Below are 22,194 nucleotides of genomic sequence, written 5' to 3'. Positions count from 1 at the left end.
AGAGAGAGAGAGAGAGAGAGAGAGAGAGAGAGAGAGAGAGAGAGAGAGAGAGAGAGAGAGTGTGGAACAGAAATAAATTTCTGACTCACATCAGGGTCGAACCCAGGTCTTTCAGTTGAAAGGCAAGGGAGCTGCCCACTAGGCCATACAAGTCATAAAAGAAGTTGGAACCTGAGTGTCACTGCACCCAAGGAATTGGCACTCAGGTTCCAACTTCTTTTATGACTTGTATGGACTAGTGGGCAGCGCCCTTGCCTTTCAATTGAATGACCTGGGTTCGATCCTGATGTGAGTTATTCTTTAGAATTGTCAATTATGGGACAGATTTCATTCCAATATTTACTACAGATATATAACTATTTTATCAATGAGGCTTTTGCATACTCTTGGGTAAGGTAATTCAATGCTGAAACCTTTCAATACTTTGGGGGGTTAGTGCTGTCAGTGCACCTCACGCGTTGCACTGTAGGCATTACTTAAGGTTCTTTGCATCGTCCCTTCGGCCCTTGGCTGCAACCCCTTTCATTCCTCTCACTGTACCTCCGTTCTTATTCTCTTTCTTCCATCTTACATTCCTCAATCCTCTCCTACAGATTTCATAACGCCACTGCAAAAGGTTTTTCTCCTGTTACAAATTTATGTATATCTTTCTATCTACCCTTAATTTCCCTTTCAGCGCTGACTGGACCTAATCATAGGTCCCAGACCTTGGCCTAAATTCTACGTTCTAATTCCAAGATTCTTAAATAAAACAAATTTAAAGCATATTCTATTACATTTCCCCAAAGAAAAATAACTGAACCCCACAAATCAACGGGTTCAAAATTTTTCCTTCAAAATTTTTCCTCCAACATGGCCGTGTGAAGTCGAAACCTTCCTTTAACAAGGAATTTTCCAAATGAATTTTCAATTGCAAAGGGTCTGCAATTCCTGCCGTGCTTTCGGTAAGCTGATTCCAGTGGACTGGAATATGGGAATCTGTCATGAATTCTCGATGACACAAAAGAGACTTCGTTTTCTTCTTCTTCTTCTTCTTAACTTACTTTAACATTAAATAACTTCCTAAAATTAAATAACATACCTAAAAATTTAAACAACTCACCTAAAAATTAAATAATTCGTGGTTCGTTCTTTTCTTCTTCTTCCTAACTTACTTCAACATTAAATGACTTTCCTAAAATTAAATAACATACCTAAAAATTTAAACAACTCACCTAAAAATTAAATAATTCGTAGTGGACCTCATCTGTTTGTTGACCACGATCACAATGACGACGAGAGTGTTGCCGAAAAACCCAACCAGGACGATGATGCCGAAGATGATAGGAACCACGATGGCCACTATGACGGCGTACTCGAAAACAGGTTCCTCCTGCAGGAGGGAGAGAAAAGCATAAAAAGGAGTTGGAGTGGTTCTGAGGGAGGGAGGGAGGAAGGGAGGCCATTTTTGTAGGAAACGAAAAGGAAATACAGTATCTGGGTGTGGTCGAAATGGGTACTATATCTGTGCTTGGAAGTTGGACCAGGTGAAAATATTAGGAATAAATATTTACACTGACTCACAGGTCGCTGGACCACATGGAAGTGTTAGGATGAATGATTTATTATAAGTCAGTGGATCAGAAATAAATAATATACATTATGGTGTCAACATGTGAAAATAAATATTCAGTTTCACTTGATGGGTAAAAGTGAAGGCTCGAGTTATTACTCTGGTCCTTCAAGTCCTTCACTAAAGAATGAAGGACTTAAAAAATAATAAAGCAATTAATCATAATTACTAAGACGAATGATTCCAGTGGCCAAGTGTGAAAAATGAAGGACCAAATTAATAATAAAGCAATTAATTATAATCACTAGGACGAATAACTCCAGTGGCTAAATGTGAAAACAGAAGGCCTTCACTTATCAATTATTATTGGATCTTCATGTACTTCACTAAGCAATGAAGGACTTAAAAAATAATAAGGCAATTAATCACAATCAATCATTATCACCAAGACGAATAACTCCAGCTGCTAAATGTGAAAACAGAAGGCCTTCACTTTTCACTCATCATCAGAACCTTTACGTCCTTCACTAAACAATGAAGGAAAAAAAAAAAACAACAACAACGCAATCACAACCAACTAATCACGACTCACGTCTCCAGTCTGGTTGTTGCAGAGGGGAAGCTTCGTGTAATTCGTTTCGTTGCAAAGGATGTAATTCGGAAGGAAGGAGAGAAAAGAGTTGATGCCTTCCTCCACGCCCTCCACTCCCCCTTCCCCTCCTCCTCCTCCTCCTCCTCCTCCTCCCGCTCCTCCTCCAACTCCTCCACCTGCTCCGGGAACTCCTCCCGGAGCGCCATTCTTTCCAGCGACGGCGGCCGCTGCAACAGCCTCCTCTTCCAGAGCGCCTTCCAGTTCCAGTTCGCCCACTTCATCCATGCTTCGTTTCAAGGCCTCTTCTTCTTTCCAGGAAAATTCATCGAATTAGGTATTATTTTTTTATTGTTATTATTTTCTGGGGGAGATTTTCTTTCGAGGGGGGAATTGAAATCTAAATCTCCTCTTCCATGGGATTAATCATCTTCTTCCCTTTTCCAGTGATGGGGAATAGGATTACACCTGGATTTACTGAGTTTAATGAGTGCTGGGCATCATCTTGGCGTTCAGTGGTAAATAAATATCATGCCACAGTATAGAGGAATTTATAAACCTTGGAAATACAATGACTTGTCATTAAATCACATATTTGTCAACCATATTCTTTTGAACAGTTTCATAGTAATAATTTCGAAGTGAATAAGTTAATTACACAATTCCTTTGGCTTCTAGGATATGAAATAACTTATCTGTCATTGAATTACATACTTGTCAACCATATTCTCTGAATAGTTTTATAATAAATGCACAATTTTTTTTTTCTGTGAAAGAACGCTGTATTCTCTAGACGTCCACGAAACTGTAGATAGATTTTTTTTTGCACTTTACATTTTTCTAGACAATTTCCACTTTTTCTAGACAATTTCCACTTTTTTCTAGACAATTCACCTTTGTTTTCTAAATAATTTCCATTTTTTCTAGACAATTTCCCTTTTTTTCTTGACAATTTCCCTTTTTTCTAGACAATTTCCCTTTTTTCTAGACAATTTCTATTTTTTCTAGACAATTTCCATTTTTTCTAGGCAATTTCCCTTTTTTTCCTAGACAATATCCACTTTTTTCTAGACAATTTCCATTTTTTCTAGACAATTTCCCCTCTTTCTCTAAACAATTTCCATTATTTCTAGACAATCTCCCTTTTTCTCTGGACAATTTCCCATTTTTTCAATACAATTTCCATTTTTTTCTAAAAGCTTCCCTTTATCCTAGACAATTTCCCTTTATTTTTTTTTTAAGACAATTTCCACTTTTTCTAAGTAATTTTCACCATATTCTTCTATTCCTTCACATCTGTGACGTGTCACACTCACAAACACACAAACACAAAGCTCAGACCTGTGAAGAAAAACAAAATATTATTACTATACAGAGGTTACTTAAGCTTCTTATGTTTTCTACAACAACAACCAGTGTTCAAAACAACAGGATTTAAGAGGATTATGGAATTTTTTTTTATTAATGCCTAAGGAAAAAAGCCTCATAACAAGACATACACATAAGACATACATATTTAGGACTATGTATGGACACATGACTTTGAGGCTTAGGGAAATTTTTTTTTTAATATTTTTAATGTCTTGGAAGTAAAGCCTTATAACAAGACATACATACATGCATACATACATATATACATACATACATACACAGTGGCCTTTCTCAACCACAGTAACAAGGGAATTTTAATAACATGTATATACACATACATACATATATAGTGGCCTTTCTCGACCACAGTAACAAGAGAATTTTAATAACATGTACATACATACATACATATATACATACATACATAATAGACTTTCTCGACTACAGTAACAAAGGATTTATAATAAATATTTAAATTAATAAAAGACGACAAGGACACAAATCATACTCATCAAATTCTCAAAAAATTCCTTACATTAATATTGAGTAAGAACTGGAACACTTTAATAAACAAAAAATATTAAAATTAAAAGAGCCAAAAATTTACAAAGTATTCTCATTCACGTTTTGTAAATTATCATTGTAGTTTTTAATTTTCTGTAAAAGAAAACTATTGTGCCGGCTTTGTCTGTCCGTCTGCACTTTTTTCTGTCCGCCCTCAGATCTTAAAAACTGCTGAGGCTAGAGGGCTGCAAATTGGTATGTTGATCATCCACCTTCCAATCTTCAAACACACCAAATTGCAGCCCTCTAGCCTCAGTAGGTTTTATTTTAGCTAAGGTTAAAGTTAGCCACAATCGTGCACCTGGCAATGCTATAGGACAGGCCACCACCGGGCCGTGGTTAAAGTTTCATGGGTCGCGGCTCCCACAGGACTATACCGAGACCACCGAAAGATCTATTGTCGGTGGCCTGGATTATACGCTGTACAGAAAACTCCACTGAGCTGAAGAAACTTCGGCGCATTTTTTACTTGTTTCCTTGAAAGTAACGAATTCAGACAGGAGAACATATATTAAGAAAAGAGTCAATTTTGATAGATATTTACGATGCTTATTTGTAAGAGATTGTATGTAAATATAGTGAGAGGTATCTTATATACGTAACATTGTATATATATATATATATATATATATATATATATATATATATATATATATATATATATATATATATATATATATATATATATATATGTATATATACAAATATATATATATATATATATATATATATATATATATATATATATATATATATATATATATATATATATATATATATATATATATATATTACGAAAGAACGAAAATAATAATGAAAAGATAAAAAATAATAAAAAAATACATTCACTTTCACTTTGAAAATCATTCCGAACGAATGAAAAAACAAAAAAATAATAAAAAACTCTTTTCCACTCCTCCCTCCAATATTCGGAAACGCGGTAGAATCGATCAGTCGCCTTCTTCCTCCTCTTCTTCTTCTACTTCTTCTTCTTCTTTCTTCTTCTTCTTCTTCTTCTTCTTCTTCTTCTGCCTTTCAATGAATATGAAACGAGCTCCTCCGACCGGACCGTATCCCAACGCGATTTCCTGAGTAATTTGGAGACGACATGGTCTCTCTCTCTCTCTCTCTCTCTCTCTCTCTCTCTCTCCCCCCCGTCTGTGTCTGTCTTTCTCTCTCTCTGTTTTCTGTCTGTCTGTCTCTAACTTTCTCTCTCTTTCTCTCTCTCTCTCTCTCTCCCCGTCTATATATGTCTGTCTGTCTGTCTGTCTCTCTCTCTCTCACTCAATTCCTCATTCCATTTATTCATTTTGGGTACTGGTACAATTAACAGAAAACTTAAAATCTCTCTCTCTCTCTCTCTCCAGAACTTTCTCACTCAATTCCACATTCCATTTGAGCAATATGGCAGCGAGTCTACATTCATCTTTTTTACTTTTTTCTTTTCCAGAGGCGTCAGCCATTCCGGCAAAAAATGATCTCGAAACGGTCTGAGAGGAGTCTCTTCTTGAATTTTAAGTTCCTCGTTCGTTCTCCTTGCATTTTAATGCATTTTTATCCGTTCATCGATTTGTTAATTTATTCTTTTTTAATAAGTGAGATCTCTTCTTTTTGTCTTTCCCCGTACCTTCAATTACTTCTTCCTAATGAACAACATATTCTTTGGAAGCTCAAGAATTTCAAGTCGATGGCCCCTGTGGTGGGCTTGTTCCATATGAACAGGGTTCACTCTTCTGAATGATAGTAATAATAAAATAGAATGCGCAGTGGAATGATATAGAATGCGCAGTGGAATGATATAGAATGCGCAGTGGAATGATACAGAATGCACAGTGGAACAATACAATGCACAGTGGAATGATATAGAACGTGCATTGGAAAAGTAAAGAATGCACAGTGGAATGATAGAATGCACAGTGGAATGACAGAGAATGCGCAGTGTAATGACAGAGTGCGCAGTGGAATGATAACATGCTCAGTGGAATGACAGAATGCACAGTGGAATGATATAGAATGTGCAGTGGAATGACAGAGAGTGCGCAGTGTAATGACAGAGATTGCGCAGTGGAACGATATAGAATGCGCAGTGGAATGACAGAGTGTGTGTAGTGGAATGAAAAATGCGCAGCGTAATGACAGAGAGTGCGCAGTGGAATGACATATAATGCTCAGTGTAATGACAGAATTGCGCAATGAAATGATAAAATGCGCAGTGGAATGACAGAGAATGCGCAGTGTAATGACAGAAAATGGGCATTGGAATGACAGAGAACGCGTGGCAGAACGATTTCCTCGACTAGTGATGAACAAGGGAAAATCAATATAGAAAACAATGGGAGAAATGCGTCAGGCCTATGGCTGATCACTGCAATCTTCCTCACCCACAACCCCCTTCCCCCCTCCCTCTCCCCATCGGCCGCCCCCCTCTTTGTCTAGAAGAGGGGACCGTAGATATTGTGATTTGGGGGACGTCAAGATTCTGAATGCGTTATCCTGTAATATTTCCGGATTATTATTATTATTTTATTATTATTATTATTATTATTATTATTATTATTATTATTAATTTTGTGTGTTGTATTTTGGTTTTGGGAGAATTTATTTTCTGTGGTTTTAGTTAAGTCTGAATTTTAAAGACACGTAAATACATTATATATATGTGTGTATCTATCTATCTATCTATCTATCTATCTATCTATCTATCTATCTATCTATCTATTTATATATATATATATATATATATATATATATATATATATATATATATATATATATATATAGTGTGTGTGAATACCTACACACATACAACATACCACACAACATACAGCACATAACACATGCATCCAAAAAGAACCTTTCTAAAAATACATATTTCTCCTCAAAGCATGAAAAGCGTAATTTCACGCGTTAAAATTCTCCCTCTCTGCAAAAGGTGCCTTCCAATACCTCTGCCCTTGACAGCTGATTTACTGTGGCTCACAGGTCGGAATATCTTGGAATATCCGGATTCTTAGGAATATTCCAGCTCAGTCCTATCGCCTTTTACGCGCGTGTACGAGCGCACACGTGAATGCAGATTATTATTATTATTATTATTATTATTCAAAAGATCAACCCTATTCATATGGAACAAGCCCACCACAGGGGCCACTGACTTGAAACTCAAGCTTTCAAAGAATATTCAGATCTTCATTAGAAAGAACTAGCAGAAGGTAATGGAAAATACAGAATGAAAGAGATCAATTATGAGAAAATAAATGAATAAATCAAAAGATAAATAGATAAAAACGTTAAATGAATCATTGAATGAAGTTTATGTCGAACCACTCATTAAATCGAGGTTGAATCTGAAAGCTGTTAATGGGCAGTAAGGCCCTAATTGCTGATAATTGTAATTATTTAGGTAAATAACTGATGGACTCCATACATATTCAGGTCAATCAGGTGCCGTATGTTATTCAGAAGGCATCGTTAACGTCGTCCTAAGCAGATTACATATAATTACGAAATGGGATTTATGTCAGCGATTATTTTTTGAAAAATTAACCTGTGCTGGATTTGTCGAGTCCAAAATATACCTTAAGTACCTTAATTATTATGAATGTAATTATGTCGATTTTAAGAGTATATATGAACAATTATATGCTTTAGTAACTTAATTATTATTAATAACAATTATATATCGATTTTAAGGGCACATAGGAACAATTACATACTTTAACTTGATTATTATTAATATAATTATATGAATTTTAAGGGCACATAGGAACAATTATGTGCTTTAGTAACTTAATTATTATTAATATAATTATATCGATTTTAAGGGCATATAGGAACAATTATATACATTAATTATTATTAATAAAATTACATCAATTTTAAGGGCACACAATTACAATTATATACTTTGAGTAACTTATTGATTATTAACATAATTTTATCGATTTTCAGGGGACATAGGAACAACTATAAACTCTAAGTAACTTAATTATTATTAACATAATTACATCAATTTTAAGGGCACACAGGAACAATTATGTACTTTAAGTAACTTAATTATTATTAATATTATTATATCGATTTTAAGAGCACACAGTAACAATTATGTACTTTAAGTAACCTAATTATTATTAACATAATTTCATCGATTTTAAGGGCACACAGGAACAGTCCAACGGTTTGAGGAAAAAAGGACTATTTAATAAGAGCTAGGAAATTCAAGAACTGTTTTACAGTGAGCTAAATGAACTGTTGAGAGCATGAGAGTTATAAAAACAGTCGAGGCTTGGAGGAAATCCATTTCTCCACAGTCCCAAAAAAGGGTGAATATTTTTCCACTCATTTTGAAATACTTTGGCAAGGAATTGTAACTTTTCACAGAGAGAGAGAGAGAGAGAGAGAGAGAGAGAGAGAGAGAGAGAGAGAGAGAGAGAGAGAGAGAGAGAGAGAGAGGGTGGTGGAAGATGAATATATATAATATATAATATATATATATATATATATATATATATATATATATATATATATATATATATATATACACTAAAACACTCGACATAATTGCAAAGGAACCCATAACCTTACTGAACGCCTCCTCTTGACAGTCGTGGTCTAATTTGCAAAAAGGGTGGCAATTAAAATTAGTCCTGGAAAAGTTATATATATAACTGGATGATTAATAGATTTTAAAACTCTTCATTACTGTGACCACGAAAAACGATTCAGAAGTGTCTCCTATACGTTTATAAGTTCAGAGTAACGGATCGTTTTTCCCACTTATATCTCATTAATAAATTAATATATGTATTTCAGACACAATCAGAAACGACTACATTCTCACCTGCCTGTTATTCTGGCACTGTACATTCATGACTGACAGGTGCCTGCGTCAAATGCGCGGCTCTCTCTATTTGAGTCCCTCTCCCCAGCCACCCGTCAGCTAGCTATCACCTGGTTTTACCGTCGCTCAAGAGGAAGACTGTCACTTAATGCACCTGTCATATACCTGTCCTCTCTCCCCTAACCACTAACCCCTCCCCCTCCCTTCCTCCCTACCGTGTCTCCTACACAGGTGTGCCAATCATCCCCTCGCACCTGAGAAGAGCTAGACTTGGTAATTAAATTGTTTCGCGGTCAAACGTCGCCACAAAGTATCTGATCTCTACCTTTAAAAGGGGCGTGTTTATCTGTTCTGTCAGGTGGGCACGTCTCTCCGTCTGCCTGTCTGTCTGACGCCAGACGATCCTCAACCTGCCTCTTCTGTCTCCCGTTTGGCACTGTGTTCCAACAGGTGCCAGGTTCGGATAACAATCTGTATCCCATTGCCACCCCGTCGCGCTGCGAAACCTCAAGTCATAGTGGTCAGGGACCTAAATGGAGTTGAAATAAAAGGGTATTTTTCACCTTTATTCAAAAAATGAAGATAGGGCACGATATGCCCGTGGGGAAATGAACAGAGTGTAGTGGAATTGGACATTTTAAAGCGTCCTATTGGTACATGTGTGACTGAATTTTATGAGGAACTAGAGAATTGTTATTAATATTCAGAAGATGAAACCTATTCATATGGAACAAGCCCACTAAAGGGGCCACTGACTTGAAGTTCAAGCTTCCAAAGAATATTATTATGGTATTCATTAAGAAGTAAGAGGAGGTAAAGGGAAATATATATAAAGAAGAGATCTCACTTATTAAAAAAAAAGAAAAAAACTAAATTAATAATATATTTCTGACCAATCAATGGCAGTCGAATCTTGTTTCGTTCATAAATCAAGAAAGGATGGTGTTATATCCCATGCTAATTTTGCAACATGTAGTTTGAAACTGACCTTGGCAATATTGAAGAAGTGGCTCATGGAGAGATAAACAACTATGAAACATTAAAAATAACTTGCATTAATTTCGGAATCTCGACTGTGATGTAGAATGCAAGCAAGATAAAAGACACTTGACAAATAATTCATCAAGTTTAGGAACAGTGACTGCCATGAGCAGAGAGAGAGAGAGAGAGAGAGAGAGAGAGAGAGAGAGAGAGAGAGAGAGAGAGAGAGAGAGAGAGAGAGAGAGAGATTAGAATAACGTATCCTCACATAAAATTTCATAACTAGAAAAAATGGGAGTTTCTTAAGGAGGTAATTCCAGAACCAAAAAAAAGATGATAAAAAGATATAAAATTCTCTCTCTCTCTCTCTCTCTCTCTCTCTCTCTCTCTCTCTCTCTCTCTCTCTCTCTCTCTCTCTCTCTCTCAAGAGAAAGTTCAAAACGAACTACTTTCCCTACAAAGACAAACAAAAGTCCCCCAGAGGAAGCCTTGTCAACAAAAAAGACGCGAGAAAAAGACTCGACTCCCAATTTCCTTCTCATAGAAGAAAAATCAAGAGATGACTCGGAGAAGACCGCCCATAGAAATGAAGAGGATGGCCATACATGCAGCAGGGGACCTGGGGAGACCTGGGGAGGTCTGGGGAGATCTGGGGGACCTGGAAAACTCTGGGGGACTTGGGGGACCTGGGGGGCCTGGGGAGGCCTGGAAGGACCTGGGGGACCTGGGGAGACCCGGAAAGACCTGGGGAACCTGGGGAGATCTGGGGAGACCTGGGTGGATTGGGAAGGAGACAGGGGACATGGGGGGGACCTGGGGAGGCCTGGGAAGGCCTGTGGGATATGGGGACACCTGGGGGCATGGAAAGACCTGGGGGGACCTGGGGGGACATGAGGGCACCTAGGGGGACCTGGGTGGACTGGGAAGGAGACAGGGGACATGGGGGGACCTGGGGAGGCCTGGGGGGATCTGGGAAGGCCTGTGGGATCTGGGGAGACCTGGGGGACCTGGAAAGACCTGGGGGACCTGGGGGGACACGAGTGGACCTAGGGGGACCTGGGTGGAATGGGAAGGAGACAGGGGACATAGGAGGACCTGGGGAGGCCTGGGATGACCTAAAGGACCTGGGGAGCCTGGGAGACTTGAAGAAGCCTACACAGGTATAGGATGGTATGAATGGACCTCCTAGGAAACCTTGGGGACCTGGGGGAGGACCCTGGGGGAGGACCTGGGGGAGAGAGCCACCAGGCGATATTAAATTGGGTGTCAGGTAATGGGATTATGGCCTGCCTTGTTCCCATTTTTTCCTTCCCCTCCAAATCCCTGTCACCAAATTCGCCATATCCTTTCGCCCGTCACGCCTTTTGGGAATCTCTCTCCCTCTCTCTCTCTCTCTCTCTCTCTCTCTCTCTCTCTCTCTCTCTCTCTCTCTCTCTCTCTCTCTCTCTCTGCTGTTCATGACGGTATCGTTTCGTATTTTTTTCCATTATTAATAGGACTTCCTTTTTAGATGACAAGACGCCCTTTCCGAGAGAGAGAGAGAGAGAGAGAGAGAGAGAGAGAGAGAGAGAGAGAGAGAGAGAGGGTGGACGATGAATATATATTGGTACTTAATATTTTATAAAATGATTTGTAATTTTTTTTTTTTTTTTTTTTTGAGAGAGAGAGAGAGAGAGAGAGAGAGAGAGAGAGAGAGAGAGAGAGAGAGAGAGAGAGAGAGAATGGACGATGAATATATATTGGTAGTTAACATTTTACACAATGATTTGTAACTTTTCTGACAGAGAGAGAGAGAGAGAGAGAGAGAGAGAGAGAGAGAGAGAGAGATAGAGAGAGGGTGGACGATGAATATATATTGGCCCTTAATATTTTACATAATGATTAGCAATAGTAACTTTTGAGAGAGAGAGAGAGAGAGAGAGAGAGAGAGAGAGAGAGAGAGAGAGAGAGAGAAGGTGGACGATGAATATATATTGGGCCTTAATATTTTACACATAATGATTAGTAACAGTAACTTTTTGTGAGAGAGAGAGAGAGAGAGAGAGAGAGAGAGAGAGAGAGAGAGAGAGAGAGAGAGAGAGAGAGAGAGGCTGGGCGATGAATATATATGGGTCCTCAATATTTTACACAATGATTTGTAACTTTTTTGAGAGAGAGAGAGAGAGAGAGAGAGAGAGAGAGAGAGAGAGAGAGAGAGAGAGAGAGAGAGAGAGAGAGAGCTTTACGTTCATTAACTGGAGAAAGGAATGAAAGCGGACGAGGACAGGTAATGGAGAAAAAAAGAATTTAAAATTATATCAGTACAGATAAAGTGGAAGAGAAAATTGCCATGGGAAGAGAGGAGTGACTGGAGATATGTCTATTCATTATCAACTTGAAGCAAAAAGCAAAAATAGGTGGTATTTTCAGATAAATGAAAAGGGCTTTCAAATGTAACAGACCTTTCATATTTTAGTTGATTTATATTTTGGAAATAAAGGTAATTTGTACCGAAGGACAACATTTTAAGGAATGTAATTTTCAAATTAATGATTTAGGTATTGTATGTAAACAAAAATGTATTATAACAAAATTTATACTTAATTAAATCATTTTTGTTTCGTTTTGTTTGTGTTGGATAAGTGTTATTTACTAATACAAAAGAAGGAATACAGAAGAGAGAGAGAGAGAGAGAGAGAGAGAGAAGAGAGAGAGAGAGAGAGAGAGAGAGAGAGAGAGAGAGAGAGAGAGTCAAAGTTTTTCTAAAGCTGCATCATGGTACAATCTCATTAACATACCGCACAACACCGTAGGAAATCTTAGTAGAGAGAGAGAGAGAGAGAGAGAGAGAGAAGGGGGAAGGGTTAAAACAATATCACGTTTCTAAGGCGTCTCCTCCTCTCTCTCTCTCTCTCTCTCTCTCTCTCTCTCTCTCTCTCTCTCTCTCTCTCTCTCTCTCTCTCTCTTTCTCGTAGCGCGCGTTGAATAATTCAGCGTAATTTCTGTTTATGTAAAGACTCGTTTGTCTTAATTATTGACTTTTCTGGAGCAGAGGAAAGGTAAAGCCTGAAATGTAAGCTTAATCTAGACCTTAATTTTGAGCCTAACCTAGGCCTGACTAAGTTTAATCTAGACCTTAATTTTAAACTTAATCTAGGCCTGACTCTTAAGCTTACTCTAAGCCTGACTTTAAGCTTAATCTAGGCCTGACTAAGTTTAATCTAGACCTTAATTTTAAACTTAATCTAGGCCTGACTCTTAAGCTTACTCTAAGCCTGACTTTAAGCTTAATCTAGGCCTGACTAAGTTTAATCTAGACCTTAATTTTAAACTTAATCTAGGCCTGACTCTTAAGCTTACTCTAAGCCTGACTTTAAGCTTAATCTGGGTCTGACTCTTAAGCTTAATCTAGGCTTGACCTCTAAGCTTAATCTAGGCCTGACTTTAAGCTTACTCTAAGCCTGACTTTAAGCTTAATCTAGGCCTGACTCTTAAGCTTACTCTAAGCCTGACTTTAAGCTTAATCTAGGCCTACCTCTTAAGCTTAATCTAGGTCTGAAATTTTTAAGATGAATCTAGGCCTGACTCTTAAGCTTACTCTAAGCCTGACTTTAAGCTTAATCTGGGTCTGACTCTTAAGCTTAATCTAGGCCTGACCTCTCAGCTTTATCTACGCCTGACTCTCAGGCTTACTTTAAGCCTGACTTTAAGCTTAATCTATGCCTTAATTTTAAGCTTAATCTAGGCCTGACCTCTACGCTTAATCTAGGCCTGACTCTTAAGCTTACTCTAAACCTGACTTTAAGCTTAATCTAAGCCTGACTTTTCAGCTGAATCTAGATCTTAATTTTAAGCTGAATCTAGGCCTGAAATTTGAGCGTAATCTAGACATTAATTCTAAACTTGAACTGGGCCTGAAATTTAAGCTTAATCTAGGCCTGAGTTTTAAGCTTACGCTCATGCTTCTCTCTCTCTCTCTCTCTCTCTCTCTCTCTCTCTCTCTCACAATAACTTTGATTTCGTGCAGTACTTTGTGCATATGTTAATGAAATTGCAACGACATGCTGCCTAAGAAAAGCTTTGAATCTCTCTCTCTCTCTCTCTCTCTCTCTCTCATAACTTTCCCGCCTGTCTCACACCTCCCCGCCCATACCCACGCCAAATGGACCGCATCCTTATTAATTGATGTAATGGTATGAATGAACTGCCCCCAAGAGAAGCCGACACTACATAGTAGGTTTAATGTCTCGTTGGTTGAGAAGAAAAAACCGGGTTTTGGTGTCTGTCTTTGTTTGTTTATTTTTGTCTGTTTTTTTTTTTTTTTGGGGGGGGGGGGAGAATTCTGGGTCGACTTGGAGAGAGAGAGAGAGAGAGAGAGAGAGAGAGAGAGAGAGAGAGAGAGAGAGAGAGAGAGAGAGATTGTTCTTGCAAGTTGTGTATGCATGGGATAAGATGAACTTGTCAAGTTGATAAAAATTTATATAATTATTTGTATGTATATATATATATATATATATATATATATATATATATATATATATATATATATATACATATAAATCTGTCTGTCAGCGTACGAGGAAAACCTTTACAATAAATAAAACCGACACACAAATCCTCTTAACATACGGAATATTAAACTTAACCTTTTTGAAGTTCGAGCCCAGAGAATCTTCTGCACCAACCACCGAAGTGATTATTTTCAACCCTGAAGCCACTGAATAAAAAGTCCGGCCATCTCCAGTCGGAGTCAGACTTTGTTGAAAGTTGATAGCAAGTTTCGAAATTCCTTGGGAGTCAAATGTGGGAAAATGGCAAGATTTTAGCCCGTTTTCTAGATTTTTCATATATTCTTTCTTTTTGTTTTCTGTAAAAGAAAACTACTGTGCCGGCTTTGTCTGTCCGTCCGCACTTTTTCTGTCCGCCCTCAGATCTTCAAAACTACTGAGGCTAGAGGGCTGCAAATTGGTATTTTGATCATCCACCCTCCAGTCATCGAACATACCAAATTGCAGCCTTCTAGTCTCTGCAGTTTTCATTTTAATTAAGGGTACAGTTAGCCATAATCGTGCGTCTGGCAACGATATAGGATAGGTCACCACCGGGCTGTTGTTAAAGTTTCAAGGGCCGCGGCTCATACAGCATATAAAATGAATCCATGACAAATCTTAGATAACCAGGTTAAATACTGGTTGCAGCTACCAGGAAGTTGTTGACTTGTATTTAACATGTTTGTAATCCGTGTGCGACAAGTCCCCAACATGTTTACGACATGTTTGTGATTAGTGTTCGACATGTTCCCAGCACATTTATGATTTGTGTGCGACACATCCCCAACATATTTTTGACACGTTTGCGATTTGTGCGCGGCATATTCTTAACACATTTATGACACGTTTTTTATTTGTATCCAACAAGTCCCCAAAATGTTTATGACATGTTTGTGATTTGTATGCAACAAGTTCCCAGCATGGTTGTGATTCGTGTGCGACACGTTCCCAACACATTTATGACATGTTTGTGATTTGTGTGCAGCATGTTCCCAACATGTTTATGACATGTTTTGGGGAAGTGTGGACGCATCTTTCTAAAGCCTATCTTAAAATCCGAAATTGAAAGGGATTCAGCAACGAGATCAGATATAGAGGCTACAGAATTTGAGAATATATGAGAAACACTACTCAGGTTCTGACCTTCTTCCCCCAAAACGAATCAGGATTCTTGATTTCCTCCCTTAAAAGCACAAGAAGGATGCTGTTCCTTCACAGCCGGATACTGGTATCCTTTCGCCTCTTGAGTTCCCTGAAAGATAAAATAAAAAAAAATAGTCAAAATATATATATATATTTTTTTTCAAACATCTATACCACACAAACAAATCTATATATATATATATATATATATATATATATATATATATATATATATATATATATATATATATATATATATATATATATATATATAGACAGACAGACAGATAGATAATAGATTGAAAGATAGACAGACAGATAGACAAGAGAAAAACACAAACAAGAAATTAATCAAAAACCCAGACATCACTTATTGCACTGGTATTGTCCTTCCCTGATCAGCCCAGTGAAAAGAAATAAATAAACCAGCAATATCATCAAACTCTCTTCTTCTTCTTCTTCTTTTTCTTCTCCAGCAGGAACATTAATTCTTCTGCGACAGTAAATTTGTCTACCAACACCCCCCTTCCCACTTTTTCCTCCCCCAACCTTCTCTACCCCTCCCCACAAACCCACTATACCTGGCCCTGTGCAGTGCACGTAATCGTGGAACTGGAGAACTATTAATTTTGGAGACAATACACTCTCATTACTTCGTTGCTCTTTTTTTTCTCAGTTCTTTAATCACTTTTCTGTTACGTCAGTGACATTATTATTATTATTATTATTATTATTATTATTATTATTATTATTATTATTATTATTATTATTATGCTGGCTATGTTTATCACACATCCCAACAGGAGTTTATATTATTTTTAATATCTAAAAATTGGAGAGCATCTGAATGACATTTTTGACATATCAATGGCCACTTTATTATTATTATTATTATTATTATTATTATTATTATTATTATTATTATTATTATTATTATTATTATTATTATATTGGCTATGGTTTTATTCTCTAAATATACTTTAGCATAACATCAAGGAAGTACAGTACTAACACCAAAAATGTCCTATACTCTAATGCTAAGGATACATACTGTAACCTAACACTAAGGATGTACAGTACTTTAGCCTAACATTAAAGGATGTGGTTTAGTCTGACATTAAAGGATGTACATTAGTCTAACAGCTATTTGTTCTTAATTCATGATTTTGCAGGAAATAATGTAAAAAATTGTAAAAAAAAAACTTCATCACTCAAAGAAAAAATACTGCAGAAAACGTTAATAATTGTAAAAAAAAAAAACTCAACAATTCAAAGAAAACATAATACAGAAAATAATGTAAAAAAACTGTAAAACAAACTTCACAACTCAAAGAAAAAATAATTCAGAAAATAATGTTAAAAACTGTAAAAAAAAAACTCCCTAACTCAAAGAAAAAATACTACAGAAAATAATGTAAAAAACTGTATATAAAACATGACTCAAAGTAAAAATACTACCGAAAATAATGTAAAAAATTGTAAAAAAAAAATACAACTAAAAAAAAAAATACTATAGAAAATAGAAAAAAATTGTAAAAAAAAATCCACAATTTAGAGGACAACTATACAGAAAATAATGTAAAAAATTGTAAAAAAAAAAAACTCCACAATTTACAGAAAAACTACTACAAAAAAAATGTAAAAAACTCCAAAAGCAAAAAAAAAAAAAACAATACTACAGAAAATAATGTAAAAAAAATTGTAAAAAACCTCCACAACTTACGAGGAAAAAATACTACATAAAACAATGTAAAAATTGTAAAAAAAAAAATTCACAGCTCAAAGAAAAAAACACCAAGTTCCCCCCACAAAAAAAAAACATTGTATGGGCGAATGACGTCAAATTTATATCCATTGATTAGTTATCAAACAAGGATGAAGGGAGAGGAGCAAGTGGCCTATCTCGTACACCCATACACATATACACACACACACATACACATACACACATACACGCTCCAAATGATGATTAATGTTCTGGCCTAAAGTGAATACACCTTTATCCAGCGGTTCTTCAGCGCTGCCCACGGTGAGTGACACACACTCTCTCTCTCTCTCTCTCTCTCTACTATTTATTGCTGTAATACCATGAGCATTAATCCTTTTCTCTCTCTCTCTCTTTCTCTCTACTATTTATTGCTGAAATTCCATGAACATTCTCTCTCTCTCTCTCTCTCTCTCTCTCTCTCTCTCTCTCTCTCTCTCTCTCTTATCTATCGTTATAATTCCATGCTCTCTCTCCCTCTCTTTCTCTCTCTTACCAGAACTCTCTCTCTCTCTATCTCTCTTTTACCAGAACTAGCTCTCTCTCTCTCTCATTTACCAGAGCTCTCCATCTCTCTCTCTCTCTCTCTCCCTTAACAGAGCTCGCTGTCGCTCTCTCCCCCTCTTTCTCTTTCCAGATCTCTCTCTCTCTCTCTCTCTCTCTCTCTCTCTCTCTCTCTCTCTATAAACAGATGGCGTTGGAAAAATGAGGGTCATCCTTTTTTCCGAAGGGTTTATAATAAGCTTTGGTCAATCTGCACAGAACAGATTCACGCCTGTTTCCTTACGACGAGGTCGTCTACCAACAACAAGATGCCCGCTGGGTGTATGTATGGTACACAAATACACATACACACACACGCTCACGCATGTGTATTTATGCATGTGCATAATATATATATATATATATATATATATATATATATATATATATATATATATATATATATATATATATATATATATATATATATATATATATATATATATATATATATATATATATATATATATATATATATATATATATATATATATATATAGAGAGAGAGAGAGAGAGAGAGAGAGAGAGAGAGAGAGAGAGAGAGAGAGAGAGAGAGAGAGAGAATTAAAAGATCTCTTTTAAGAGAGAGAGAAAGAGAGAATTAAGAGATCTCTGGTAAAAAGAGAGAGAGAGAGAGAGAGAGAGAGAGAGAGAGAGAGAGAGAGAGAGAGAGAGAGAGAAAGAATTGGGAGATCTCTGGTAAGAGAGAGAGAGAGAGAGAGAGAGAGAGAGAGAGGAAGAATTAGGAGATCTCTGGTAAGAGAGAGAGAATTAAGAGATCTCTGGTAAGAGAGAGAGAGAGAGAGAGAGAGAGAGAGAGAGAGAGAGAGAGAGAGAGAGAGAGAGAGAGAGAATACATTTTCTGCCAGCAACACCCCACTTACACAAACCTACTCTGTGCCGCTTGGTTACCGCTAGTCTATGTCACCCCACCGAGAGCGTTAATGGTTGCTACTCTGACATTTAAGGAGGCAGTAAGACCTACGCGCACCGTATTGCAGGTGCAACAACGACTTTGTCCTTTATTGCAAACGTGCAGCTTCCCGTTCCACCCTTTATTCGCAGGCTTAGGAGCCTCTTTATAGGCTTGTTCAAGTGCTGCGGGTGGAATCAAGAATACTGAAATAAAGATGTAGATTTTAAAGTTTTCTGTAAAAGAAAACTATTGTGCCGGCTTAGTCTGTCCGTCTGCACTTTATTCTGTCCGCCCTCCGATCTTAAAAACTACTGAGGCTAGAGGGTTGCAAATTGGTATGTTGATCGTCCGCCCTCCAATCGTCACACATACCAAATTGCAGCCCTCTAGCCTCGGTAGTTTTGATTTGATTTAAGGTTAAAGTTAGCCATAGAACGTGCGTCTGGCAGCGCTTTCCGGAGGCGCGCGACGTACCGTTATCCCACCGCATCTGGGAAGCAACTGAGGCGCTACCGGTCGCAGCTGATAGTTTTATACGGCATTATACGTTGTACGGAAAGCTCGATTTCGGCGCATGTTTTACTTGGTTCTTTTTCAGATAACCTTTTCGAGTTAATTTAAATTTTTCTTAATTTTCTGCATAAGCGTAATCACGTATCTGGAACTCGCCAATTCTCTAATCTTGTTATTTGACGTCTCATTCATTCCTAAAATTCTTCGGAGCGCCTAATCTTCATCTGAAAAGAAAATAACTGAAGAATCGTTATTCTTCCACTTCCAAAACCCGTGGAAGAAACGACAGCACAAAATCTCTTCAGGTAATGTGTAAGAATTGGATAGCCCTCGATAAAACATAAAATTAGTTTCCAGAAGCTCATTACGATGGACTCAGATATCTTGAAAAACTTGGAGCTAATTACGATGGGATCATTTAATTCTTCCGCGGTCGAGATATATCGGGAAACTTTCCAGGGGCCTAAATTCTTGTCATACTGGGTGTCGTGTGCAAACTTGAGTAGTTCCAGTTTTCGACCAGTCTGGAAATAGGGGGCTGTGTATGAGTGAAAGTGGTTTCAGTTTTCTAACAGTCTGGAAATAATGGGTTGCGTAAGAGTGAAAGTGGTTCCAGTTTTCTAACAGTCTGGAAACAGGGGGTTGTGTGTGAATGTAAGTGGTTCCAGTTTCTAACAGTCTGGAAAGAGGGAGTTGTTTGTGATGAAAGTGGTTCCAGTTTTCTAAAACTCTGGAAACAGAGTTGTGTATGAATGACAGTGGTTCTAGTTTGCTAACAGTCTGGAAATAGAGTTGTGTGTGAATGAAAGTGGTTCCAGTTTTCTAACAGTCTGGAAATAGAGTTGTTTGTGATGAAAGTGGTTCCAGTTTTCTAACAGTCTGGAAACAGTTGTGTGTGAATGACAGTGGTTCCAGTTTTCTAACAGTCTGGAAACAGTTGTGTGTGAATGAAAGTGGTTCCAGTTTTCTAACAGTCTGGAAATAGAGTTGTGTGTGAATGAAAGTGGTTCCAGTTTTCTAACAGTCTGGAAACAGAGTTGTGTGTGAATGACAGTGGTTCCAGTTTTCTAACAGTCTGGAAACAGGGAGTTTTTTTGTGATGAAAGTGACACCAGTGTCTTAAAGTCTGGAAACTGAAAGTTGTGTATGACTGAAAGTGGTTCCAGTTTTCTAAAACTCTGGAAACATGGAGCTGAGTAAGAATGAAAGTGGTTCCTGTTTTCTAACAGCCTGGAAACAGAGTTGTGTATGAATGAAAGTGGTTCCAGTCTTCTAGCAATCTGGAAAATGAGAACTGTGTGTGAAAGAAAGTGGTCGCTTCTATTCAGTCAATAATTTTCCTTCTTGACTGACTGAATGACTGGAGTTGGAGTGGTTGGACAGCAAGACAAACAGATCCAGAAAATGAAGGAGAGGAAAAGGACCCAAAGACGGAAATTGGAGAACACCCAATAAGAAGCCATATAGTCAGAGAGGATGGACAGCAAGATTGAAGAAGGAAAGAACGTGGATTGAGGCAAAGATATATATATATATATATATATATATATATATATATATATATATATATATATATATATATATATATATATATATATATATAAAAGACACGGTCTCTAAGTAAGCGACATTAAATACCTGCCCGGAAAATGTCCGCTGGACGGAGAACCTTTCCATAACTGTCGCCTGGAAATTGGTGCGTGTCCCTCAATTCTCTATAGTATTCAGACAGCAAGACCTTCGGCATAAAAAGAGAGAGAGAGTGAGAGACTACATAAAGAGAGAAGCTGTCTAAAAAGAGAGAGTAAAACTGTCAGCTCGACCTTTCACCCAATAAGATCGACGTCAAGGGAATAAATATATACACATTTGGTATGGGTGAGAGACCATTTTTATTTTACCCCGTCTCGAATTTATGTTGCGTCCGAAAAAATACGGCAAATGCCTCCGGAAACTTTAGGGGGAAGGGATGATGGTGAGGCGTTTATTGTGTGGGAATTGTATTTTTGTGTTTTGTTGCTGACGGTGACAGGTTTGAGGCGAATTGGTCGCAATACCTGACATAAATTTATGGCCTGAGGAGATTCGGATAAAAGAGTAAACAAGTAACGAATGCGTCGAGGTTTCTTCGGCGCATTTGAGGTTTCTGTACAGCGTACAATCAAGGCCACCGAAAACATCTGTCTTTCGGTGGCCTCGGTATAATGATGTATGAGACGCGGTCCATGAAACTTCAACAACGGCCCGGTGGTGGCCGATCCTATATCGTTGCCAGAAACACGGAAATAGCTAGCTTTAACCCTAAATAAAATAAAAACGACTGAGGCTAGAGGGCTGCAATTTGGTACGTTTGATGACTGGAGGGTGGATGATCAACATACCAATTTGCAGCCCTCTAGCCTCGGTAGTTTTTAAGCGGACGAACAGACAAAGCCGGCACAGCAGTTTTCTTTTACAGAAAACTATAAAAAAAATGACGCATTTATAAATGTGCGAATGTGAATATTACGCGGAACATCCTCCAATACGATCGCCTTTAAATGTCATGAAAGGATTTGAGAAGGATGAGTGTCCGCCGGATTTGCAATCCTTTGATGGATACGGCGCGTGGATGATTCGTTTTCACCCTCAAGTGGATGCGTTCTTTGCGGCGTGAGTTGCAGGTAAGGTGAAAAAAATTAAAAGATATATGTATATATATATATATATATATATATATATATATATATATATATATATATATATATATATATATATATATATATATATATATATAAGGGGAGAGACAAGGAAAACTACTTAAAAATCTATATTACTGAGAGAGAGAGAGAGAGAGAGAGAGAGAGAGAGAGAGAGAGAGAGAGAGAGAGAGAGAATGGCATGATAAT

At 37.5% G+C, this 22,194-nt stretch overlaps 1 protein-coding gene across 2 annotated transcripts in view; it reads right to left on the bottom strand.

The window, feature by feature from the left end:
- The window catches only part of LOC136830135 (allatostatin-A receptor-like), a 248,867-nt gene that overhangs the window by 20,503 nt on the left and 206,170 nt on the right, over positions 1–22,194 (bottom strand). For both annotated transcript variants that reach the window (XM_067089332.1, XM_067089331.1), the window contains exons 3-5: positions 15,570–15,678; positions 2,145–3,482; positions 1,215–1,372 (exon numbers count right to left, since the gene is read on the bottom strand). In XM_067089332.1, coding sequence (XP_066945433.1) covers positions 1,215–1,372; positions 2,145–2,429 — 443 coding nt within the window. In that variant the 5' untranslated portion in view covers positions 2,430–3,482; positions 15,570–15,678. The remainder of the gene's footprint in view (positions 1–1,214; positions 1,373–2,144; positions 3,483–15,569; positions 15,679–22,194) is intronic.

Source organism: Macrobrachium rosenbergii, chromosome 46 (genome assembly GCF_040412425.1).
Source record: "Macrobrachium rosenbergii isolate ZJJX-2024 chromosome 46, ASM4041242v1, whole genome shotgun sequence".
NCBI lineage: Eukaryota > Metazoa > Arthropoda > Malacostraca > Decapoda > Palaemonidae > Macrobrachium > Macrobrachium rosenbergii.
This window is presented reverse-complemented; position numbering and strand designations above follow the sequence as displayed.